The sequence below is a fragment of the Gobius niger genome, assembly GCF_951799975.1.
Source record: "Gobius niger genome assembly, chromosome: 1".
Lineage (NCBI taxonomy): Eukaryota > Metazoa > Chordata > Actinopteri > Gobiiformes > Gobiidae > Gobius > Gobius niger.
The window spans coordinates 73,401,873-73,428,276 of record NC_136852.1 but is presented as its reverse complement, the minus strand read 5'-3'; the positions used below and the strand labels follow the sequence as shown (position 1 = coordinate 73,428,276).

The window sequence follows — 26,404 nt, the reverse complement described above, 5'->3', positions numbered from 1 at the left end:
GGTCAACGAGGACACAGAGGACAGAGAGAGGGCAGAGAGAGAGGACAGAGAGGACAGAGAGAGAGAGGACAGAGAGAGAGGACAGAGAGAGAGAGGAGAGAGAGAGGACAGAGAGAGAGAGGACATGGAGAGAGAGGGCAGAGAGAGAGGACAGAGAGAGAGGGCAGAGAGAGAGGACAGAGAGAGAGAGAGAGAGAGAGAGAGGACAGAGAGAGAGAGAGAGAGAGAGAGAGGACAGAGAGAGGACAGAGAGAGAGGACAGAGAGAGGACAGAGAGAGAGGACATGGAGAGGGCAGAGAGAGAGAGGACAAAGAGGACAGAGAGAGAGAGAGGACAGAGAGAGAGAGAGGACATGGAGAGGACAAAGAGGACAGAGAGAGGGCAGAGAGAGAGGACAGAGAGAGAGGACATGAGAGGACATGGAGAGGACAGAGAGGGGGCAGAGAGAGAGAGGACAAAGAGGACAAAGAGAGAGAGAGGACAGAGAGAGAGAGGACAGAGAGAGAGAGGACAGAGAGGGGGCAGAGAGACGACAGAGAGAGAGAGGACAGAGAGAGAGAGGACAGAGAGGACAAAGAGAGAGAGAGGACAAAGAGGACAGAGAGAGAGGGCAGAGAGAGAGGACATGGAGAGGACAGAGAGAGAGAGGACAGAGAGAGAGAGGACAGAGAGAGAGAGGACAGAGAGAGAGGACAGAGAGAGAGGACAGAGAGAGAGGACAGAGAGAGGACAGAGAGAGAGGACAGAGAGAGAGGACAGAGAGAGAGGACAGAGAGAGAGGACAGAGAGAGAGAGGACAGAGAGAGAGAGGACAGAGAGAGGACGGAGAGAGGACAGAGAGAGAGGACAGAGAGAGAGGACAGAGAGAGAGGACAGAGAGAGAGAGGACAGAGAGAGAGAGGACAGAGAGAGGACAGAGAGAGAGGACAGAGAGAGAGGACAGAGAGAGAGGACAGAGAGAGAGGACAGAGAGAGAGAGGACAGAGAGAGGACGGAGAGAGAGGACAGAGAGAGAGAGGACAGAGAGAGGACGGAGAGAGGACAGAGAGAGAGGACAGAGAGAGAGGACAGAGAGAGAGAGGACAGAGAGAGAGAGGACAGAGAGAGGACAGAGAGAGAGGACAGAGAGAGAGGACAGAGAGAGAGGACAGAGAGAGAGGACAGAGAGAGAGAGGACAGAGAGAGGACGGAGAGAGGACAGAGAGAGGACAGAGAGAGGACAGAGAGAGAGAGAGAGGACAAAGAGGACAGAGAGGACAGAGAGAGAGAGAGAGAGAGAGAGGACAAAGAGGACAGAGAGAGAGAGAGGACAAAGAGGACAAAGAGGACAGAGAGGACAGAGAGAGAGAGAGAGAGGACAAAGAGGACAGAGAGAGAGAGAGGACAAAGAGGACAAAGAGGACAGAGAGGACAGAGAGAGAGAGAGAGAGAGAGGACAGAGAGGACAGAGAGAGAGAGGACAGAGAGAGGACAGAGAAAGGAGTGAGAGAGAGAGGACAGAGAGAGGACAGAGAGAGGACAGAGAAAGGAGTGAGAGAGAGAGGACAGAGAGAGGACAGAGAAAGGAGTGAGAGAGAGAGGACAGAGAGAGGACAGAGAGGACAGAGAGGGGGCAGAGAGAGGACAGAGAGAGAGAGAGAGGACAGAGAGAGAGAGAGGACAGAGGACAGAGAGAGAGAGAGGACAGAGAGAGGACAGAGAGAGGACACAGAGAGAGGACAAAGAGAGAGAGAGAGGACAGAGAAAGGAGTGAGAGACTTGTGTGAAGTCAGCCCCCCCATAGTGTCCGATTTGTTTCAAAATGGTGTCATTCGTTTGTGCTTCGTTTGTGCACATAAAATTAGCGTTTGTGCGCACTTCGTTTTAGAGATATTGATCATTGATTGGTAATTGATCAACCCCCCCCCCCCCCCCCCCTCATAGTGTCCGATTCACTCCAAACTAGCGTCAATGCTCAGCTCTTCGTTTGTGCACATAAAATTAGCGTTAGTGCACACTTCGTTTTTGAGGTATTGATCACAGTGTCTGATTTGCTTCAAAATGGTGTCATTCGTTTGTGCATAGAAAATTAGCGTTTATGTGCATTTTTATGTGCACAAACGAAGAGCTGAAAAATGACGCTAGTTTGGAGTGAATCGGACACTATGGGGGGGCTGACTTCACACAAGTGACAGAGAGACGACACAGAGAGAGAGGACATAGAGGACAGAGAGACGACACAGAGAGAGAGAGGACATAGAGGACAGAGAGACGACACAGAGAGAGAGAGGACATAGAGGACATAGAGGACAGAGAGACGACACAAAGAGAGGACAGAGAGAGAGGGGACAGAGAGACGACAGAGAGAGAGAGAGGACATAGAGGACAGAGAGAGAGAGGACATAGAGGACATAGAGGACAGAGAGACGACACAGAGAGAGAGGACATAGAGGACAGAGAGACGACACAGAGAGAGAGAGGACATAGAGGACAGAGAGAGAGAGGACATAGAGGACATAGAGGACAGAGAGACGACACAAAGAGAGGACAGAGAGAGAGGGGACAGAGAGACGACAGAGAGAGAGAGAGGACATAGAGGACAGAGAGAGAGAGGACATAGAGGACATAGAGGACAGAGAGACGACACAGAGAGAGAGAGGACATAGAGGACAGAGAGAGAGAGGACATAGAGGACATAGAGGACAGAGAGACGACACAGAAACGACACAGAGACAACAGGGACCAACCACAGCGGTTTACAGATGAAAACACAAAATGCAAATGAATCACAAATGTCCAGAAATGAAAAGGTAAAAGTCCGGTGAACAGTTTGACCTGACTTGTGTTTTCACTCCCACCTCAGCAGGCTGGGAGTAAAACAGAGTGAAGGAGGTTTTCCATCTTATCTGGCAACGCTGACTATTGAAATGTTTCCAGTTGAAGAGCATTATTACTGAACATATTATAAAAGAATAAATACAATATATGAGTCATTCCGCCAAATCGTTGCCTTTTGCCTTTTAAAACCGCCCCCCATTTTTGTTTTTTTTAAATTATTTTTCTTGATATTTTTTAAATTGGCACATGTTGAGGTTTGCAAAAATGTATGGGGGCATCTCAGTCTCTCTTTTTCATTTTTTTAATGGATTCTTCCCATCTCTCTTCCTCAGAATAGTAACAGGAATGACAAAATTTGACCAATTTGCCAATAGCAGGCTATTGCTAATGCTAATGCTAATGCTAACTAGCACAGAAGCACAGGCTGTACCCACTGAAACTACATTTATTGTGGATATTGATTAACCTCTTAACTCCCGCCTGAACCGAGAGGATCTTTTTCCTCACGTCAGATTTTTTTTCCATCATTTTTGTAACTTTTTTGTCATATTTTTTTCCTTTTTCATCATTTTTTAAATCAAATTTTGGTCATTTTTTTGTCACATTTTTGCAAGTTTTTTGTCGAATTTTTGTCACATTTTTGTCATGTGTTTGTAATTTTTTTGTCACATTTTGGCCACTTTTTCATAAATTTTTCGTCACTATTTTGTCACATTTTTTGTCATTTTTTTGTCAATTTTTTGTCATTTTTTAGTCACATTTTTGTCACATTTTTGTAAATTTTTTGTCACATTTTGGTCGTTTTTGTAATTTTTTCGTCAATTTTTTGGTCATTTTTTGTCACATTTTTGCCATTTTTTCATCAATTTTTCGTCACTTTTTTGTCACATTTCCATCATTGTTTTCGTCTCAGTTTTGTTGCTATTTTCACAGCTTTTTTCCAGAGAAAATGTGCTCGGTTCAGGTGGGAGTTAAGGGGTTAAATAAGTTAGAAACATACTTGGGTTTACACATTAAACATTGGTAACTGGAATGACGTGACTATTACAAAACAAACATCGTTATAATGTTTTGTAATAGCGCCATTTTGTGGCTGTTTATTTACTTTATTTACTCTACGCAAAAGGCACCGTTTTGGTGGAATGACCCATACATAGTTTGGCAGTGAGAAGGTCTGAGTAACTTTAATTCTTCAAAATGTTACATTTTTTGTGAAACCGATACCTGAACAACACTTTGTCAGTACTTTGTCAGTACCTATGCCCTTTATTCCATAATTGGTTTATCATTTATTTAAGCTGGAACAAACAAGTGACTTTTGGTCGTCCTGTTTCAGGTCCATCTGAACTTGGTATCTGAAGTTTTTTTTAAAACAGAAGGAAAAATCTTCAACCGGACATTTTATATTATGCAGAGTTTCCAACGTTTTTCCAATTCTCTTCGCAGTTTTGTATTTACCTGAGGACAATCTGTGTTTGAATGATTGGTGACTGTGCAGTTAAAGGGATATTTCAGACATAGGGCCTCATTTCCTAGTTATCCAGAGTGTTGCAGTTCTTATGTTTGAAGAGTTTCGCGGCGCTAGGCTAGTGCTAGGCTATTGCATGTCTATGGTATCAGCTAGCCTGCATTAAAACCAGTCTGACCCGCTCCACAGAGCACCTGAGGCAAATCACTTCTAACACCAGACTAACCATATAAATGTCTGTGTCCATAGAATCATGTTTGGAGAATAACTGACCTGCATCACATGAATGATCGCATTTTGAGGGACTATTTTCTAGCAGATCACTCCGCCGCCGCGTAGCTTATACAACCACGAAGCTGATGCTGCTCAAATATAAGTTATTTTAAATGCAAAATGGTTAATCTCCAGAAATCAGCAACACTCTGGGTGACTAGGAAATGAGCCCCTATGTCAAACATCCTGAAATATAGAAGAGACTTGGAATAACGTTGGCAGCTCTGCATAACAAAAAAGGTCACAATTTTGCCATGTTTTTTTGTAATTTTTTTTTGTCCATTTTTTTTTGTCATCTTTTTTTATCATTTTTTTGTTATGTTTTTGTCATTTTTTGTAATTTTTTTGTAAATTTTTTTTTGTCATTTTTTGGTGATTTTTTGTCATTTTTTTGTCTTTTTTTGTCATGTCTTGTTATTTTTTGTCCTTTTTTGGTGATTTTTTGTCATTTTTTTGTTATGTTTTTGTCATTTTTTGTAATTTTTTTGTAATTTTTTTTTTGTCATTTTTTGGTGATTTTTTGTCATTTTTTTGACATTTTTTGTAATTTATTTATTTATTTTTTTGTAATTTTTTTTTTTGTAATTTTTTTGTGATTTTTGTAATTTTTTGTAATTTTTTTGTGATTTGTTGGTGATTTTTTGTGATATTTTTTGTCATTTTTTTGGTCATTTTTTTTTTCATTTTTTGTGATTTTTTGTTGATTTTTTTGTGATTTTTTGTCGATTTTTCTGTCATTTTTTGGTCATTTTTTGTCATTTTTTTTTGGTCAGATTTCCTAATCCCTTTAACTGCACAGTCAACAGACAAAACTCTGATCATTCAAACACAGCTTGTCCTCAGGTAGATACAAAAACCGCTCTAACATCTGAGGGGAAGTAACAGCTTTGGCCCCTGCAGAAGAGAATTGGACGATTCTCGAAACGTCGGCAACTCTGCACAATAAAAAAGGTCCAGTTGAAGATGATTCCTTCTGTTTTGTATCTACCTGGATTGAAGTTTCATTTATTTATCCATTACTCTTTTTACGATACCATCCTGGAGCTGTTTCGTGGATGATCACAGTGTCGGTCTGCGTTTCACAGCAAAGCCAGGTTAAAGTGGATGAAGTCGAACAGACTCTGAGGGACACACAGGCTTCGCTTCAGGCAGAGGTGGAACAAGTCACGGGTCAGAAACAACAGCAGATGTTCTCGGACTCGCCTCGTCCTCCAGCTCCACCAGAGGTTTGTGAAGATTGTCGACTGGGCTGGGCTGTCGAGCTGAGGATGTTCTGCTCATGAGGTCAAAGTGCGACTGGTTTATTAGCACACGAGGCAGAGGGGGCGGGGCCTGTTCGCAAATAAACCGGGCCTACGAGTTTCCAGTTTCCTTTACAACTACAATATGTACAATAGGTTCTCCTCTGGGGCTCGACTAAAAAGAGATTCTTTGTCTTTCCAGTTTAAAGGGAAAAACAAAAATAACTAGGGCTGGGTACTGATTTTTTTTTCTGATACCGGTATTTTAACAATACTTTTTTCCGATACCTATATTAAATTATATATCGTCACATAGAACCATTAGATTAATAATGTTAATTTATTTCTTTTCCTTTTCCTTCCCTTTCATTTCTTTAGCATTTAAGAAAACAGAAACTTTTTTCTTATTTCCCACATTTTCCCCCAATTGTTCTAAATTTTCCCCAATTAAAAAAAAAAAAATCCACTTGTTTTCCTCACATTTTTCTGCTTTTTTCATTTTTTCCAACTTTTTTTCCCTTTACATTTTCCTTCCCTTTCATTTCTTTAGCATTTGTATCATCAGAAACTTCCTTTAATTATTTTTTTTCTTATTTCACCCATTTTTATCCTTTTTTTCACCAAAAAGTGTTTTTCCCAAAAAATTTCAATTTTTTTCCCAATTAAAAAAAAAATCCACTTGTTTTCCTCACATTTTTCTACTTTTTTTCATTTTTTCCAACTTTTTTTCTTTTACATTTTCCTTCCCTTTCATTTCTTCAGCATTTGTATCATCAGAAACTTTTTTCTTATTTCCCACATTTTCAACAATTTTTTTTTTCACAAAAAAAAAGTGTTTTTCCCCCAATTGTTCTAATTTTTCCCCAATTTTGAAAAAAAAAAATTCCACTTGTTTTCTCCACATTTTTCATTTTTCCAACTTGCCTTTCACTTTTTTTTATTTTATTTTTATTTTATTTTGATGACCAACAGCATCAAAACTCGGACATAAAGATTTTATATTAGTTTTTTTGTACCCAGCCCTAAAAATAACCCAGTCCCATCATCCACATTCTAAAATCTCTGCAGTGATGGATGATCCCTGGATGACTGAGAGCCTTCACAAACACCTGCTGAATGTTTCTTTTGGACGGGACAGAGACAGAGAGTTATTGTGTTTGTGAAGTCTCGTCCCGTCCCGCCTGACTCGTGTCCACACCTCTGGCTTTGAGGATTCCCACGGCCCGGGAACAGCAGAGCACGACGCGCCACCACCTCAGTATATTTGTTACTATGAACCTCTTAACTCCCGCCTGAACCGAGAGCATTTTCTCCAGTTCAGCTTTACCCAAATCCTGTAGGCCAGTGTAACGCCTCATTTGAAAGCTGAGACCTACAAAACTCATCTAAATGGATCTTTTTCCTCACGTCATCAGATTTCTTTTCCATCTTTTTTTGGGGGGGGGGGTATTCAACTCATTTTGTAACTTTTTTGTCATTTTTTTAAATCAATTTTTTGTCATTTTTTCGTCACATTTTTGTCTTTTTTTTTTGTCATTTTTTGTTATTTTTTCAGATCATTTTTCAAATCATTTTTTATCACATTTTTGTCAATTTTTTTGTCATTTTTTTTGGTCTTATTTTGTCTTTTTTTGTCATTTTTTTTGTCATTTTTTTTGTCAATTTTTTTGTCAATTTTTTGTGTGTTTTTTGTCAATTTTTTTGTCATTTTTTTGTCATTTTTTTGTCATTTTTTGTCTTTTTTTTGTTATTTTTTCAGATCATTTTTCAAATCATTTTTTATCAAATTTTTTGTCTTTTTTTCTCAATTTTTTTCTCAATTTTTTTCTCATTTTTTTGTGTGTTTTTTGTCATTTTTTTGTTTTTTTGTCATTTTTTTGTCATTTTTTTGTCATTTTTTTGTCATTTTTTGTCGTTTTTTTAAATCAATTTTTTGTCATATTTTGTCATTTTTTTGGTCCTTTTTTTGTCATTTTTTTGGTCATTTTTTGGTCATTTTTTTGGTCATTTTTGGTCATTTTTTCGTCACTTTTTTGGTCTAAGTTTTCTCACTTTTTTCTCACATCTTCATCATTGTTTTCGTCTCAGTTTTGCCGCTATTTTCTCACCTTTTTTCCAGAAGCTTTTGGACTGGGGTAAAGCCAAACTGGAGAAAAAGTGCTCAGTTCAGGTGGGAGTTAAGGGGTTTTAATATAAACGTATCCAGATGGTTTTTCTTTTGACATTGGGCTAAAATCGGGCGGATCATTAATTCTCTGAGTAAATCCAATAATCCAGTGTGACTCATCTGTGACCCTGCATGTTCTCCAGAGCCATGGGAATACAAACGGTCAAAACAAGACAACACTGAACCCCAAGCATGCCCGACACTGAGGGGGGTGTGGGGGGTCAATGGGGGGGGGTACACACAGTCCGGGGTGGTGGGCGTGGCCCGGAGGAAGCCGTCCTGCCAGTTGAGCACGGGCACGGGGATGCACGTCTCACTGATGGTCTCTGGACAGCGCAGGGACAAGGACGGTCCACTGTCCAGCAGCAGGGGCGCGTGGCTCTGCACTGTCTCCACTACGAGCAGCATGGGACGGGGTCAGGGGGGGGGGGGAAAGATCCGGGGACAGGGGTGGGGGGCGAGGGAGACACAAGAACTCATGAAGAAGGGACAAAGATGACGCAATGCCAGTGATCGATCAGGAGAGGATTTTATATTAGGGCGTGTTTGGGAAGAAAATGCTACTTTCCGGCCGTTATTGCAATATAAAATCAACATTTAACCCAACACGGACTCTTTTAAAGCAGACATATCTTGCACGAAGCTAAAAAGCATGCTGACAAATCTGTGACAAATCCACACTTTGAGCCCAGAACACCTTAGGAAGGGTCCAGAGATGGATAATGGGCTTTAAAAAATGTGAAGGAAATACAGATTGGAGCTTCAGCAGGAGGAGAAGAAACACGTTAAAAGGTGAAATGCTACGGCAGGTACGTCATAACATTGTTAAAAGATCAGAAAAGTGGATTTTGCATGATATGTCCCCTTTAACCTGCGAACAACCGCCTGAACCAAGCACGTTTTCTCCAGTTTCGGCTTCACCCAACTCTGAAAGCTTCATGACCTGAGAGTTTACAGCTTATAGGCCAGCGTAACGGCTCATTTGAAAGCGGGGGGGGGCAACGTCCATCATCAAACTCTGGCCCTCAAGATGATTTTGAGAAATATTATGACCCAAATCAGAGATGAAATGCCTGTTAAAGTGCTCTAGAAATGTGAAAAATACTGTCAATTCCTTAAAATGTCTTAGCAGAGCACCCTTTTAGACCATAATCCTAAAAGAATACTCAAAGAATACTAAGAAATGACTTAAATCTACTTGAATTAAGAGATAAAATCTAAAGATCATAAGATTTGTTTTCCATCATTTTTTTTGTTGGGTATTCAACTCATTTTTATAACTTTTTTGTCATTTTTGTTACATTTTTGTCATTTTTTCGTAAATTTTTGTATCACATTTTTTGTAATTTTTTGGTAATTTTTTAATCAATTTTTTGTCATTTTTTTGACACATTTTTGTCATTTTTCGTCAATTTTTTTATCAATATTTTGTCATTTTTTGTCATTTTTTTGTCATATTTTTGTCATTTTTTCTTCCATTTTATGTCAATTTCTTGTGACATTTTTGCCACTTTTTCATACATTTTTTATCAAATTTTTGTCATTTTTTGGTCACATTTTAGTCTTTTTTTTTTGTCAACCGGCCGTCCATCATCAAACTCTGGCCCTCGAGATGATTTTGAGAAATATTATGACCCATATCAGAGATGAAATGCCTGTTAAAGTGCTCTAGAAATGTGAAAAATACTGTCAATTCCTTAAAATGTCTTAGCAGAGCACCCTTTTAGGCTATAATCCTAAAAGAATACTCTAAGAATACTAAGAAATGACTTAAATCTACTTGAATTAAGAGATAAAATCTAAATGAGTGGATTTGGTCTGGCCTTAGGCTGTGTGATTTTAATTTAATGATAATATAAATATATATGTTTCTACTGGAAGCGGGAAAATGGATTTGATTCAGATACGGGCCTTTAACCTCTTAACTCCCGCCTGAACCGAGAGGATCTTTTTCCTCACGTCATCAGATTTGTTTTCCATCATTTTTTTGTTGGGCGTTCAACTCATTTTTGTAACATTTTTGTCATTTTTTATTTTTATTTTTTTATCACATTTTTGTCACATTTTTTTCATCATTTTTTAATCAAATTTTGGCCATTTTTTTGTCGATTTTTTATCACATTTTTGTCATATTTTTGTAAAAAAAAATTGTCACATTTTTCATAAATTTTTCATCACTTTTTTGTAATTTTTTGGTCAAATTTTTTAAATCAAATTTTGGTCATTTTTTGTCACATTTGTGCATTTTTTTTGTCGAATTTTTATCAACTTTTTGTCCCATTTTGGTCATTTTTTCCGTCAATTTTTTGTCAATTTCTTGTGACATTTTTGTGACATTTTTGCCACTTTTTCATCAATTTTTCGTCACTTTTTAGTCACATTTTTGTGAATTTTTTGTCACATTTTGTCACATTTTGGTCGTTATTGTAATTTTATCGTCAATTTTTTGTCAATTTCTTGTGACATTTTTGACACTTTTTCATCAATTTTTTCTCACTTTTTTGTCACATTGCCATCATTGTTTTTGTCTCAGTTTTGTTGCTATTTTCACAGCTTTTTCCAGAAGCTTTTGGACTGGGGTAAGGGGTTAACTGAGACTGACGTCGCCAAAAACATCTCTGTTTTGTCCTCCAGTCCATCCAGTCCTGCACTCCCTGAAGACATTGATGCAAACGTGTGGTGAGCTGACACTGAGAGGACGATACATTTGTCGTCTGAATGCCATATATTTTACATATGGATCCCAAAGGCAGCAAGTACAAAAACAACTGGTCCAAGAATTGAGCCTTGTGGCACACCATCGATTAAAACAAAACAAGGAGGACGCTTAGATGAGTTTCGTAGGTCTTTCAAATGGGCGCTGCTCTGGCCTATAGGCTGTAAACCTCCAGGGCGAGAAGCTTTAAGATTTGGGTAAAGTCGAACTGGAGAAGATGTTCTTGGTTACGGAGGGGGTCAGGGGTAACATCCACATGAGTGATGCTGACAAAGGGGTGTGGTCATGTACTGGGCTTTCAGAGACCGTCTATAGTGTTCTTCCTCTGGAGTGGACCCTGTTTCAGAGAGGTGGTCCGACCGCCTGTTTCAGAGAAGAACAGGTGGTCCCGGGCCTGTCACCTGTTCTCCCGGGCGCTCGCCTTGACTTACCCAGCAGAGCGGAGTTGCCGTCCCCCAGGGGGAAGCGCTGGTAGCGGGGCACGTTGAACGGGGGCAGCAGGTGGAACTTCTTCTCCAGCAGAGGCTCCAGGCGGGAGGCGGAGGGGTCGGCCGGGTGGAACAGGTTGTAGACCTGCTGACAGGCCGGCCGGAGCTGGGCCACTGCGCAGAGCGAGCGGGACATGAGCGGTTACAGGAGCACAAGTTACAACACATTTTCATTTTTGTCACATTTTTCACATTTTTGTCACATTTTTTGTCATTTTTTTGGTCATTTTTTTGTACTTTTTTTGTCAATTTTTTTATCACATTTTGTAATTTTTGTGTCAAATTTTTATCACATTTTTGTTATTTTTTTGTCACATTTTGTCACATTTTTTGTCATTTTTTTGTCACATTTTTGCAATTTTTTTGTTGAATTTTTATCAAATTTTGGTCATTTTTTGTCACATTTTGTCACATTTTTTGTCATTTTTTTGGTCATTTTTTTGTCATTTTTTTGTCACATTTTTTATCACATTTTGTAATTTTTGTGTCAAATTTTTATCACATTTTTGTTATTTTTGTCACATTTTGTCACATTTTTTGTCATTTTTTTTGTCACATTTTTGCAATTTTTTTGTCGAATTTTTATCAAATATTTGTCATTTTTTGTCACATTTTGTCACATTTTTTGTCTTTTTTTTGGGCAAATTTTTATCCAATTTTTATTTTTTGTCAAATTTTTGTCGTTTTTTTTAGTCAAATTTTTGTAATTTTTTTTGTCAAATTTTTATCAAATTTTTATCACATTTTTGTTATTTTTTTGTCACATTTTGTCACATTTTTTGTCATTTTTTTTGTCGAATTTGTGTAATTTTTTTGTCAAATTGTTGTTATTTTTTTGGTCAAATTTTTATCACATTTTTGTTAGTTTTTGTCACATTTTGTCACATTTTTTGTCATTTTTTGGTCAAACTTTTATCACATTTTTGTCATTTTTTTGTCACATTTTTTATAAAATTTTGGTAATTTTTTTGTCACATTTTTGTCATTTTTTCGTCAATTTTTTGTCAATTTCTTGTGACATTTTTTGTGAAATTTGTGCCACTTTTTCATCCATTTTTCGTCACTTTTTTGTCAATGTTTTCTCACTTTTTTGTCACATTTCCATCATTGTTTTTGTCTCAGTTTTGTTGCCATTTTCACAGTTACAACACGGGTCAAAGCTGGACCACGTAACAGCGAGCAGTCTGTGATACAAGCTATGACCTGTAGAGGGCGGCACGTTTACTGTCTTTACTGGATTCACTGAAAATGTCTTTTCTCAAATACGGATTCTGGATCCAACATTATAAATGCTTAAAATCTCCAAAAAGCTGAGACCTTCTTTAAGGCGAGACACTGCAGGTGAATACTGGGAAAAAAAGAAGCTTGGGGACCCTGGCCGAAATTTTAGCAGGGATTTGGGACCAATCACAGTACGAGGAGGGACGGCAAGACACAATATTCGACATATAGTTTATTTATGGATAAAAAATTAATGAAAAAGAGTACAGATCCAACATGACAGCAGCGACTCCCTCTTTGGATCAAGCTTTAGGCCGTGTTCTAAATAGTTTCGCTCTAAAATAGGCCAGTGTAACACCTCATTTGAAAGCTAAGATCTACAAAACTCATCTAAATGGAACTTTTGTCATCAGATTTTTTTTTCCATCATTTTTTGGGGGGGTTTCAACTAAATTGTGTAACTTTTTTGTACATTAGTTGTCACTTTTTAGCACATTTGTCCTTTTGTTGTCAAATTTCTGTCCATTTTTAATAATTTTTTCATCATTTTTTGTCAATTTTTCTTCCGTTTTTTGTCAAAGTTTTCTCACTTTTTTGTCACATTTTTGTCATTTTTTCATATTTTTTTTGCCAATTTTTTGTCCTTTTTTGTCAGTTTTTGTCTAAGTTTTCTCACTTTTTTGTCACATTTTTGTCATTTTTTCGTCATTTTTTTGTCCTTTTTTCTTTTTTTTTGGTCGATTTTTTGTCAAATCTTTGTCACATTTTTGCCACTTTTTCATCATTTTTTCATCATTTTTTCATCATTTTTTGTCAATTTTTTGTGACATTTTTGCCACTTTTTCATAATTTTTTATACATTTTTATTCCATTTTTCATCAGTTTTTTGTCCTTTTTTTGTTGTTTGTTGTTTTTGTTCTTCATCATTGTTTTTGTCTCAGTTCTCTCGCTATTTTCTCACCTTTTTTCCAGAAGCTTTTGGACTGGGGTAAAGCCAAACTGGAGAAAATGTGCTCGGTTCAGGTGGGAGTTAAGGGGTTAAAGAGGAAACGAGCTAAAAAACTGCACTTCGACCTTTTTGTGAAAAATCGATCCTTTCCCCGCCGTGTCTCGCCTAAACGTAAGAGTCACACAAAGACTTCGATATTCCCCAAAGCGAACCCTAACCCCAGTCTGGTCCAGTCCGTCTCTCCACAGGGCTTACCGTCCAGCATAGGAATGACCGTCTTCCTGAGCGCCAGCACCAGCCCCAGAGGAGATCCGAACAGGAAGAAGTCCGTGACCTCGAAGTCCAGCTTCCCCAGAGCGACTCCGTCCAGCATGATGGAGCTGCTGGAGCGGCGAGACACCGTGTCGCTGCGCAGGACGCTGCAGTGGAGGCTGCAGGAGACCACGGCAGGGTTCAGAAGAACATCAGAGTTATTATTTTACTTCACACAGTGGAGGCTGCAGGAGACCACGGCAGGGTTTAGAAGAACATCAGAGTTATTATTTCACTTCACACAGTGGAGGCTGCAGGAGACCACGGCAGGGTTTAGAAGAACATCAGAGTTATTATTTCACTTCACGCAGTGGAGGCTGCAGGAGACCACGGCAGGGTTTAGAAGAACATCAGAGTTATTATTTCACTTCACGCAGTGGAGGCTGCAGGAGACCACGGCAGGGTTTAGAAGAACATCAGAGTTATTATTTCACTTCACACAGTGGAGGCTGCAGGAGACCACGGCAGGGTTTAGAAGAACAGCCCGCTAAAAATAATGAAGGGGTCTCGAAAACACCCCAAGTTATACAAACGTTGGTTCATGCAGTTTATCATAGAATGAAGAATGGACTACAGCCTTTTGGCACAGTTTTAGAACTACAGTCTAAGGTAGTTATCCTCAGAGGTGGGAGTAAGTCACTAAATGCAAGTCTCCAGTCAAGTCCAAGTCGTGAAGGTCCAAGTCCCAAGTAAGTCCAAGTCAGTTGGTCATGGGGTCAAGTCAAGTCAAGTCAAGTCATAGCTTTTGTCAAGTCAAGTCAAGTCAAGTCTTGTTTTAGCCGGCAAGTCGCCTCAAGTCACAAACGCCAGCGTGTCTACCAGAGGTTACATTAACCGAAAATTCTCCGTCATTTACGGAATATTTCTTACTTTGACGGAAAATTTCAAAGGCCGTCCGTCATTTTGAAGGATTGAAAATCAAGCCGTCACGGAAAAAAAAAGACGCAGCTCTGCTGTTTTTCATGGCGCGCGGGGCTCTCTCTCTCTCTCTCTCTCTCTCAAAAGTTTCACACCGCGTCTTGTCTTGGATGAGCTCTTACAAGTTGTATCACTGCCTTGCTCGCTAACTTTCCTGACCCGGGCGCTAACAACAACATGGGGAAGAAAACCACGATGCAAACGCGGTTAAAGGCTAATAATATCCTTCCCATCTGGAGCTGCTCTTCTCACGTACGTCTCAGAACGAGCTCATCTATTTCCCCCTCTCTCTCTCTTTCTCTCCCACGTGTGCGTAGCGGCGGCGCGTAGTGCAGTGATGTGAACCGGTAAACATTGTATATATGCACATAATATGCAGCCTATATATATACACATTTATTTCTTTTTTTTAAAATGCTTATAATGAGAGATTAATTAATGAAGGATAAAAATAGCTCATGACGGATTTTTTTCAAACCTTTCCGTCAAAATGAAGGAGAGAAATTATTCCGAGCGAAACCACTGGTGTCTACTTTTCAAAATGTGTTTAATCTTGAAAATAATAATAAGTGCAATTTGGCTAAAATCTTGGATCTTGGAAAATTTGGATTTAAAGTCTAATTAATATTTAATCACCACAAAACTCAAAATATATATATTTCAAATGCTCCAGTCTATGTGCAAAATTATCAGGACAGGGGGGCCCGACTTACAAAAAATGGAAACAGAGTCTTTTAAACATGCGCTGCTTTTCCCTGCAGTCTGAAACATAAATATAAAATAATATAATATTATTTTTATTGGTCTCTGGCAGTTTTTCTGTCAGTGGTTCCCCTGTAATGCCCCAGCCCCTGTATACTCAGATTCGCCCCTGCTCAAAGTAGACTCCGCGTAGCCTTCAGTCCCGCTGTCACTGGGCTGTGTGCGGATGCAGAAAATAACCACTAATGCTGTAAACGTTGTGTTAACGCCTTAAAACATGGAAAAGCCCCAAGATTCCTGTTGATTAATCAGCTCTGACATGGTGGTTCTGGAGGCTCCGTCTGCGCTGTAGGTCCAGCCCATTGTTTCAAACGTTCTCCTGTCCGTGAATCTCCACCTCTTCACTGTCTTTAGAAAACTTTTAATGCACCAAAGAAACTCGTGGTATTTCCTCCGGCCTTTTTGCGCTGTATTGATCAGGCGCTCCGTGGGGAAACCGAACACATGAGGCTGATTAACATAATGTAAACACAGATGCGCCGCTTTTACGAAATGAATCCTGATCTTTCGACAGTTTCACTCAAATATATAATAAATATAAAGTCACAGCGAGTCATTGGCCTCAAGTCCAAGTTAAAGCAGTACTAAGTAACGTGTTTGCCTTAATAAGTCCTCCCCGTAGTCCCTGTGGGGGGTGATACAAGTGTTTATGGGCTGATTGGAGGGTCTTTCATCGCCCCCTGGTGTCTCTAGCCAGAAAACCATGTTTGCAACTTGACTGCCACCGGTCCGGAGAAAGCAATACACACTAATGGAATCACGAAGAAGAAGCTAACATGCTAACGGGCAAAGCTAACTGCGGGCTAGCGTCACTTTAAACAGTATTTACAGCCAAGTTTGAGTGAAAAAAAATATTTCTATTGTATAATTGGATGCACAGTAACCCTCTCTCCCTTCGCCTTTCCTGTCAGTATTTACTCTCCAAGACAATAAGTTAAAAAATCGTAACTTGCTGCTACACCCGCAGTTGCGCTTATGGCCTCTAGGGGGAAGAGTTACTTAGTACTGCTTTAAGTCTCGAGTCAGAAGTCTCAAGTCCCGAAAATTGCGACTCAAGTCAAGTCCTTAATGCCAGCAGAGGGCACTGTTCCTCCTCATTTGCTCAGGCGATCAGAGCAGCAGAGCTAAAATATAACTTTATTAATAGTTTGCCATAAATCCACTGTTGTTAATAATAAATACGTGCAGAATAACGTGGTCCGTCACCTCCCCGGGGCCGACTCGCTCCTGGAGGACGTTACCTGGACAGGAAGGCCTGGTGCTGTTTGATGGTGTCCAGCTCGTACGTGGACGAGTCGCTCCGTTTGCGAGTCAGGGGCCTCTTCTCCTCCCCGGTCCCGGCTTGGGGGATGTCGATGTTACTGCGGCTCAGGTGTCTGCTGCCCTCTAGTGTCGGGGAGGACGAGCCGCAGTTCACGATGATGCCGGGAGACAGCAGGTCCTGGTCCTGCAGGCACAAACCGGCCCAGGTTTAGCTCCATGTTTTGGACTTACAGAAGGTCTCTTGTGATCAGTAGATAATTAGTAGCTTGGATGTGTCACCAGTGTCCTGTAAAGTCATCATCTGAGGCATAAATGTGGCTTAAAACCGTTCTTTTAGGTCCCTTAGCAATGATATGTTACAAGCAGCTAACCCTAACCCTAGCTTTACTAAAACCCAGAATAAAGTTCTAAAACTAAATGCATCCGTTATCGAAACCTGGGCTAGACTGCTGCCGCCCGGGCATGCTGAAAGGAACAGGCTTTCCTTTAGCTTAGCGGAATTAGCTTAGCCGGCCTATTCATTTCAATGGCTTAGCTTAGCCTAGCCGCAGCCATTCGTTTTACATCAGGATCAGTTAGTGTTGGATATGAAGCCGCTTTTCTCTTCTTTCTCTTATATCAATGACAACTGTGTAGATACATGTGTAGTTCTTATATTTGAAGAGTTTGGCGGCGCTAGGCTAGTGCTAGGCTAGTGCATGTCTATGGTATCAGCTAGCCTGCATTAAAAACAGTGTGACCCGCTCCACAGAGCACCTGAGGCAAATCACTTATAACACCAGACTAACCATATAAATGTCTGTGTCCGTAGAATCATGTCTGGAAAATAACTGACCTGCATCACATGAACGATCGCATTTTGAGGGACTATTTTCTAGCAGATCACTCCGCCGCTGCGTAGCTTATACAACCACGAAGCTGATGCTGCTCAAATATAAGTTATGATTAAATGATTCTATGGACACAAACATTTATATGGTTAGTCTGGTGTTATAAGTGATTTGCCTCAGGTGCTCTGTGGAGCGGGTCACACTGTTTTTAATGCAGGCTAGCTGATACCATAGAAATGCACTAGCCTAGCACTAGCCTAGCACCACGAAACTCTTCAAATATGAGAAGAACTGCATGAACTACAAAAAAAAATATATCTCCAGAAATCAGCAACACTCTGGATAACAAGGAAATGAGGCCCTATGTCAAACATCCTGAAATATCCCTTTAACCATATTAAATAAATGAACTAAACACCACACCAAATAAACTAATTGAGTTGAGTGTTTTGCAGCATATATCATATATAAAAGACGGAGATTTTTGTTGTTGCTGTAGTATAGGTATGGGCGATACCACATTTTTTGGAATCAATACGATACCGACACTTTTAAGGTCATTTTTGTCGATACTGATACCGATACTGGTGATTTCATATGGGTGAATGTATTTCAATCAATATACATCTCTAAAACTGGTTATTTTATATAATTAACTGGTCAATTAAAACTATATTATGCCTGGCTCAGTTCAATCCTTTGCTGTTGTGGAATGTTTTGGCTCAGAACAAAGAAATAAATCATCCTTTTGTGTTGATAATCGCTGCCCCGCCTTCTTTTTACATATGCAAATTAGTATCGATACTTTTTGCCCAATAGCGATACTCACTTTGGTATCGATCCGCCCATCCCTACTGCAGTATCGAAATCAGTATGGAGTTTTATCTGAGTTCACCTCATTTGAAAGCTAAGACCCACAAAACTGATTTTAACTTTTTAATTTCTGTCGTGTTTTCGTCTCTTTTTGTTGCTTTTTTAATTGTGTTATTATGGCTTTTGACGCTACAGACAGTAGAGAGGGCGGTTCCCGTAGGTGCAGGTTCAGGTGGGGGTTAAGAGGTTAAAGTGGCCTCCCACCTGTACGCTGATCACACTGCCGCGCCGGCTACTGTTCTGGCTCTCGTTCACCGGCTGGTTACTGCTGCACAGGGCGTCGAAGCCCAGGATCCCCCCGACACAGTCCCCGACCAGACACACCTGGGGAAACCAACAGCATCAGACAGGGAGGGGTCAGAGACTGGGCCAGGGTTTCTAACTGACCCGGTGTAAAGGTTTTAAACTACCCCCCATTTCAGGCTACCCCCCGGTAATTTGAAATCAGTTTCAAGTTAACCCCGGGGGTAAGATGAACGCGATTTCGAGCCACCCCCCCCCCGATTTCAGATTACCCCCCTCTCAACCGCTTTCTTCATCCATAAAATACCTTACAGGAACCGCGGTTGGAGCCGTAACCTTAAGGATAGTGGAGTTTACGAACTAAAGCTAACCTTACCTTAGCCCTAACCTTAAGGATAGTGGAGTTTACGAACTAAAGCTAACCTTACCTTAGCCCGAAACTTAAGGATAGTGGAGTTTACGAACTAAAGCTAACCTTACCTTAGCCCTAACCTTAAGGATAGTGGAGTTTACGAACTAAAGCTAACCTTACCTTAGCCCGAAACTTAAGGATAGTGGAGTTTACGAACTAAAGCTAACCTTACCTTAGCCCTAAACTTAAGGATAGTGGAGTTTACGAGCTAAAGCTAACCTTACCTTAGCCCTAACCTTAAGGATAGTGGAGTTTACGAACTAAAGCTAACCTTACCTTAGCCCTAACCTTTAGGATTGTGGAGTTTACGAACTAAAGCTAACCTTACCTTAGCCCTAACCTTAAGGATAGTGGAGTTTACGAACTAAAGCTAACCTTACCTTAGCCCTAACCTTAAGGATAGTGGAGTTTACGAACTAAAGCTAACCTTACCTTAGCCCGAAACTTAAGGATAGTGGAGTTTACGAACTAAAGCTAACCTTACCTTAGCCCTAACCTTAAGGATAGTGGAGTTTACGAACTAAAGCTAACCTTACCTTAGCCCTAACTTTAAGGATAGAGGAGTTTACGAACTAAAGCTAACCTTACCTTAGCCCTAAACTTAAGGATAGTGGAGTTTACGAACTAAAGCTAACCTTACCTTAGCCCTAACCTTAAGGATAGTGGAGTTTACGAACTAAAGCTAACCTTACCTTAGCCCTAAACTTAAGGATTGTGGAGTTTATGAACTAAAGCTAACCTTACCTTAGCCCTAAACTTAAGGATTGTGGAGTTTACGAACTAAAGCTAACCTTACCTTAGCCCTAACTTTAAGGATAGTGGAGTTTACGAACTAAAGCTAACCTTACCTTAGCCCTAAACTTAAGGATAGTGGAGTTTACGAACTAAAGCTAACCTTACCTTAGCCCTAAACTTAAGGATAGTGGCGTTTACGAACTAAAGCTAACCTTACCTTAGCCCTAACCTTAAGGATAATGGAGTTTACGAACTAAAGCTAACCTTACCTTAGCCCTAACCTTAAGGATAGTGGAGTTTACGAACTAAAGCTAACCTTACCTTAGCCCTAAACTTAAGGATAGTGGAGTTTACGAACTAAAGCTAACCTTACCGTAGCCCTAAACTTAAGGATAGTGGAGTTTACGAACTAAAGCTAACCTTACAAGATGAAAAGTTACGAGAGTTGTAGCTATTATTTGCAATTAACATCCGGGCATTTTCTATTTAACACAGCCAAACAAACAATACATATTGCGGCGGGGGTAATCTGAAATCAGGGGGGGTAACTTGAAATCAGATTCAGGTTCGATTTCAAGTTACCCCCCGGTAGTCTGAAATCAATTTCAAAGTACCGGGGGGGTAAGGTGAATGGGGGGTAGTTTGAAATCGCTACACCGGCTAAGAACAGGTGAAGGAACATTATTATCAGTCAGAAAGGAGAGAGTGACCCGGCACCTGTCCGGAGAACGCCGCCCCGTCCAGAGACTTGATGAACTCCCCGTACACCTGGTTGGCGCGGGCGATGACCGTGGCCACGGCGTCCTGGTACAGCGGGGAGGAGGTGGCCAGCAGGGGCAGCGCGGCCAGGGGGATGTGGTCCTGACTGCTGGACAGACAGCCCTCGTCGTAACTGTAGGGGCTCAGGCTGAGACACAACGGGACACGCTCAGACACTCACGGGAACGGCTTCAGCTGCACAACTCACTTTAAATACAACTTTTAATCATTATCTGTGTTTTACTGATTACATGTTTCTTTCTAAGAGACATTGTCTGTACTTTAACACACCTTTTCCCCGCGTAAACCACTGTAAATTACTTACTACTTGTGTACAAATGTATTATAATATTACAAGTGTTTATTTGGGTGAAAAATACACATAAAACATAAATAGGAAAATACTATTTTATAAAACATTTTCATATAATTACTAATAATGAGCTTTGATTTTAAAATTAAAGTGTGACAAGACTGAAGCCTAATAAATAATAATAACGGATTACACTTGTATTGCACTTTACAAGCCTGTAAACACTGTAGTCATTATTCATGTACTACTGTTGTAGCCACAATGGTCAGTCTGTCCTGGGGCAGACTGACCATTTTCCATCCACGTGGCTATAATGTGTTGTTTATATCCTGATTTCTTATTATGTCCGTTCCCTCTGCCGGACACATGTCTTTACTTTTTTATTTTGGCGCCGCCTAGTTCTGGATTCTGGTTCCTTTGTGACAAACTGAAAACAAAAACATGTATAATGGTGCGTCCACACCAAACGCGGCCGGCGCCTCCAAAGCGTCAGGTTTACATTTAAAATACATGGAGGACGCGCCTCGAGGGGGCGTCAAGAGGTCCCGCAGCGCCTCACGCGCCTCCAGGGCGTCGAGCGCGGCCGACGCTCGAGTTGGGAAATGTTGAACTTTTTGGAGAAATTTGCGAGCGTCGACCAATCAGGATCTTTTTCCCCACAGTGACGCTGTAGCTGAGCCACCGGGGCAGATGTTCTGCCGGCCCCACAGATGTAAACAAGTCACAAGTCATGGAGGTTTAGCTTCATTGTGAACCGGAGCTACAGCCGCTCTGGGACTTTAACAAAGACACATCAGTGTTTCTTTATCTAAACACCAGGATTAGAGGCGGCGACAAGGAAACGTATTCCAGAGGCTGAATCTGCGCTGGGAATGTGTTTGGGCCTCGAGGAGCCTGTTGTAGCATTAGCACCGGAGAAAGCTAATGCTAAGCTAAACCTCCGGTCCTCACGTGGAAACAAGAAATATGCACAAATAAAGTCAATAAAGAACAAGGATCACACACTGAGCCGGGCTGATGTTGTAGTTTATTACTCACATCATCTACAATTAGCTCCGGGAGGAAACCAGCTTGTTAGCTCAGTTAGCTCAGTTAGCCCAGTTAGCTCAGTTAGCTCAGTTAGCTCAGTTAGCTCAGTTAGCTCTGTTAGCTCTGTTAGCTCAGTTAGCTCAGTTAGCTCAGTTAGCTCACTTAGCTCAGTTAGCTCAGTTAGCTCAGTTAGCCCAGTTAGCTCAGTTAGCCCAGTTAGCCCAGTTAGCTCAGTTAGCTCAGTTAGCTCAGTTAGCTCGCATTGAGCTCCGGTTTTCTCCCATGAAAACAAGCATTATGCACTAACGACATAGAGCAGCTTTCTGACGATCACACACTGAGCCTTCACGCATCTGTGGTTTATTGCAGACTTTTAATCAACAATGAGCTGTAGCAGGTTTATTTCAGGCAAGAGCTACTTCCAAGACGAACAGACTCTGAGCTGACGCCAGAGCGTCTGACTTTAGTAAGAACAAGCGTCCAACGACGGGCTTGGGGCGCGTTTTTGACGCCCAAACACGTTTGGTGTGGACGCAGCATAACTGCACGCATAAGACATTAGCAGCTGTTCCTGTGTTTGTTTTGTTAACACACTGGTATTGGCGCCATTTCAGACTCTATGTATAAATATTTCCTCTCTTTATCTGTTAAATGTTTGAATAAATTAAATCTGACTCCGCACAGGAGGCAGACACTGACTGTTCGTGCTCTACAAGTCGTGGACCAGATAGAATCATCTCACAGGCCAGATCTGGCCCGCAGGCCTTGTGTTTTAGATGTGGTTTAGATGTTTCTTTCAATATTTCAAAATCTACTGTAATTCCTCGCCTGATTTACTTTTAAAATGGGGTGAAGTCTGTCATTAATAACTGGCTTAAAAAAACAAAAGAAAACGTCAAATTAGGCTTTATTCATTATTTCAGTTTTGCTTTTTTCATAATTATCGACATAAAGGGCCGTTCCTGCTGTAACTGCGGCGCCGTGCTGAGTCTTACTTGGAGACCAGGCTGAAGGCGTCGGAGCAGATGGGCGGGCAGGGCACCAGGCGGATGGCGATGCGGCCCAGGGCGGCGGGGTAGTGCACCCTCATCACCGTGTCGAAGGCCGTGGTGATGGTGTTGACGTCGGCCTGTTTGCCGCTCTGCTCGCCGCCGCCCGTGTCCAGGATGTTCCCGCCGTGGAGCACCAGGATCAGCACGTGGATCTTGGACGGCTGCAGGCACTGCTGGGACGCGCTCTCCTGCGGGACACGAGGACGGGGTGAGTTTACGTGAGGGGGGGGGGTCGTCCGAACGGGGGGGGGGGGGGGGGACAGCATGCGGACAGAGGGAGGATCAGACAGGTCGTATCAGGACTCTGGTTCACGAGTCACATGACAGAATGTGGAACAGAGCGGAGGGAACCGGGACAGGACACGCCCACCTGCACTGGGACAACACCACACGGGGGGGGGCAACACTACAGCCCTAACCACGGAACCACTGAACCACTGACCCAGGATCAGCCGAGAGGTGGACACCACACAGGGGGGAGCAGGGGCAACACTCACCCAGGACAACCCTCACCCTGACCCTGAAGCCACTAGGACTGGACTGGCAGGACAAAAAATCACTTTTGGGTCAAGACCAGCCTCAAAAAATCCTGTTCAATGCAATTGTCGAGGCCATTAGTAAAACAATAAACCCTTGAACTAAAACAAGCTAACGCCTCAGAGCCCTCACCACTTTAATATTATTGTTTACAACTTGCTGGAACATTTGTAACATTATTAAAGGAACAGGCCACCGTTTTTCCATACTGAGATCTGTTCTTACCTTAGACGAGTTCATGTGTACCTGTCTGGTCTTCACCCTTTTTATCTGCTTAGATTTATTATTATTTATTATGCAAAATGGACTTTTTCAAGCTTTCCATCATGTTATTATGTCATTCCCTCATTAAAAACATGCCTGAAGTGTTGCCTTGGCACATTCACGTGTTTTTGAGTAATCTGTAAAAACTCTGATGGCGGCCATTTTAGGGATAGGTTTGCCTGAGTCCTCCTAGGAACGCCCCCACCTCCTGGAGACGCCTCCGAGCTTTCGTCACCAGCCGAGTAACCAACCACTGCTCCTCAGCAGAACCCCCTCCCCACTGATGCCACAGACAGCGTGTGGAGGGGGCGTGTCTAAAGGCTCAGAGGTTCTTAAAGAGACAGAGGCCGATTTCAAGACATTCACTACAGCCATTTTGAGAGAGACATTTTATACAAGGCAGTTATTCTAATTTACTGCATTTACAGACCAACAGAAGGTTTGCTCATCATTGTAGTGTGATATATACCCCCTCGTGTAATTATACTTTATTGTGTAACACTTCACGTAACCATATTTAAAGCCACACTGTGTAAGATTTTACCCAAATAATTAAATATAAGCATTTACTTTATGACAGATTACAAAATACCTCATAAATGTACAAACAAACGTGAGCGCCTCAGCTCTCCTAAGACATGACTGTGACTTTACCAGGAGTGGGGACGTCTCCAGCTCGTCTCCACGGAGACCAGAGTCAGCAGAACTTTAGATTTAAACAGGTGAGGTTTTGTGTTGATGGCAACAGTATAGTCCAAAATGTTACGCACTGTGCCTTTAAATAGTGAAAACGTGAAGAGCTTGGTAGCTTCTGTCTTCACCTGGTTTGGAGCTATAGAGGAGGAGAGGCTAAATGCTAACGCCGTCTGTGTTTACGTGACTGAGGACATGCGTGAAGACCAGACAGGGACACATGAACTCGTCTAAACTCAGAACATATCTCAGTATGTGAAAACTGTGGCCTGTTCCTTTAAATAATCTTATAACATAAATAATCTGTTGATGAGGTTCCTCTTGCGACTGCGACACAAATAAACTTCACAAAACCAACACAATGTTCCCACTGTAGATTTAGAAATGACATGATACAACTCAAACCGAGTTAACAGTCCCATAAAGGCAAAAATATTTTAAATCCTTTCAATGGAAACCAGAAGCTGACAACTCCCAACATGCACTTCGTTCATAAATGTGTCTAAAATGTATAAAAATCCAGGCCTGAGGTTCTGTGGTACTGGATGGTGTTACAAAAAACTCTTTTCACTTATATGTAGTAATGTAAGGAGTAATGTAACATCTGAGAGGCCCATTGCTCATTATCTACGAGATAATCTGGGAAAACAGAACTCAAGAAACGCTAACGGGGGAGGAAAAAAGGCGCCTGAAACACCTGCTGGACGACTTGTGTAACTGCATCCAGGTTAGTTCAGTTTCCCAGTGCTCCCGAAGGCCAGTCCAGCCCTGAAGCCTCCACAAAGGCATCGCTGAAACATATTTAAAGTCGAAGTCTGAAACTGCAAGTACCACAGTGTTAGCAATGATCTTTAAAGGTGCATTATGGGAGAGAAAAAAAACTTAGATATTTGTGCGTGATTTATCTTTCTGTGGCCCAGTGACTGTACGGGTGGTAACTTTCCATCACAGTGGCCTCGGCGACGCTCCAGGATCAGTTGTTTTGTAGGTTTTCTGGTCATTAGTGAAAACCTACAAGAAACTCTTACGGTAATTGATCCTGGAGCGTCATGGAGGCCACGGTGATGGGAAGTAAAGGCGCCATGCTGAACACCGGGTCACTAAACGGTTAAATATGCACAAATAAAAGTTTTGTTTCGCACTTAAAAAGTTCCATAACGCAGCTTTAACCTCTTAACTCCCGCCTGAACCGAGAGGATCTTTTTCCTCACGTCATCAGATTTTTTTTCCATCCTTTTTTTGTTGGGTATTCAACTCATTTTTATAACTTTTTTTGTCATTTTTTTGGTCATTTTTGTCATTTTTTCGTCAATTTTTGTATCACATTTTGTCACTTTTTTTTCATTTTTTGGTAATTTTTTTTGTCATTTTTTGTCAAATTTTTATCACTTTTTTGTCACATTTTTTTTTTAATTTTTTGTCAATTGTTTATCAAATTTTTGTCATTGTTTTGCTACATTTTTGTATTTTTTTTGTCAAATTTTGATCATTTTTTTGTCATTTTTTTGGTCATTTTTGGTCAAATTTTTTTCATTTTTTCGTCAATTTTTTTTATCAACTTTTTGTCATTGTTTTGCTACATTTTGGTCTTTTTTTTTTGTCAAATTTTTATCACAATTTTGTCACATTTCCATCATTGTTTTCGTCTCAGTTTTGTTGCTATTTTCACAGCTTTTTTCCAGAAGCTTTTGGATTGGGGTAAAGCCAAACTGGAGAAAATGTGCTTGGTTCAGGTGGGAGTTAAGGGGTTAAACATCGACTTCAAAATGGCCGTTAGACTCCGCCTCTTTCATCCTCAGTGTGGAGCTCGTCTTTCCTTCTTTACCAAATAAAACTCCCGTCTGACTCCTCCTAATCCCACTCCTCCGACGGTCGACAGCAGAGGCGGGAGGACGTCACAAAATGAAAGTCTCCAGTCAAGTCCAAGTCCAAGTCCCAAGGAAGTCCAAGTCAAGACTAGTCTGAGCTGCTTTTCCTTGCAGTCTGGAAGGTAAACAATAACATTTTTTTTATTTTTTGCTTATTCTGATCATTTCTGAGTCGGGGGTTCCCCTGCAGTGCCCCGGGC

The 26,404-nt window shown here is 41.1% G+C and overlaps 1 protein-coding gene across 7 annotated transcripts in view; it reads right to left on the bottom strand.

Moving 5' to 3' along the window:
- The window catches only part of LOC306959579 (membrane-associated phosphatidylinositol transfer protein 2-like), an 89,513-nt gene that overhangs the window by 17,464 nt on the left and 45,645 nt on the right, over positions 1-26,404 (bottom strand). For 4 of the 7 annotated variants that reach the window (XM_079551728.1, XM_079551729.1, XM_079551727.1 and 1 more), the window contains 7 exons: positions 22,786-23,030; positions 20,407-20,596; positions 18,504-18,623; positions 16,575-16,780; positions 13,597-13,772; positions 11,115-11,285; positions 8,210-8,362 (listed from right to left, as the gene is read on the bottom strand). In XM_079551728.1, the coding sequence (XP_079407854.1) occupies positions 8,210-8,362; positions 11,115-11,285; positions 13,597-13,772; positions 16,575-16,780; positions 18,504-18,623; positions 20,407-20,596; positions 22,786-23,030 (1,261 nt within the window). The remainder of the gene's footprint in view (positions 1-8,209; positions 8,363-11,114; positions 11,286-13,596; positions 13,773-16,574; positions 16,781-18,503; positions 18,624-20,406; positions 20,597-22,785; positions 23,031-26,404) is intronic. The other 3 variants (XM_079551731.1, XM_079551733.1, XM_079551732.1) reach the window with 1 other exon arrangement.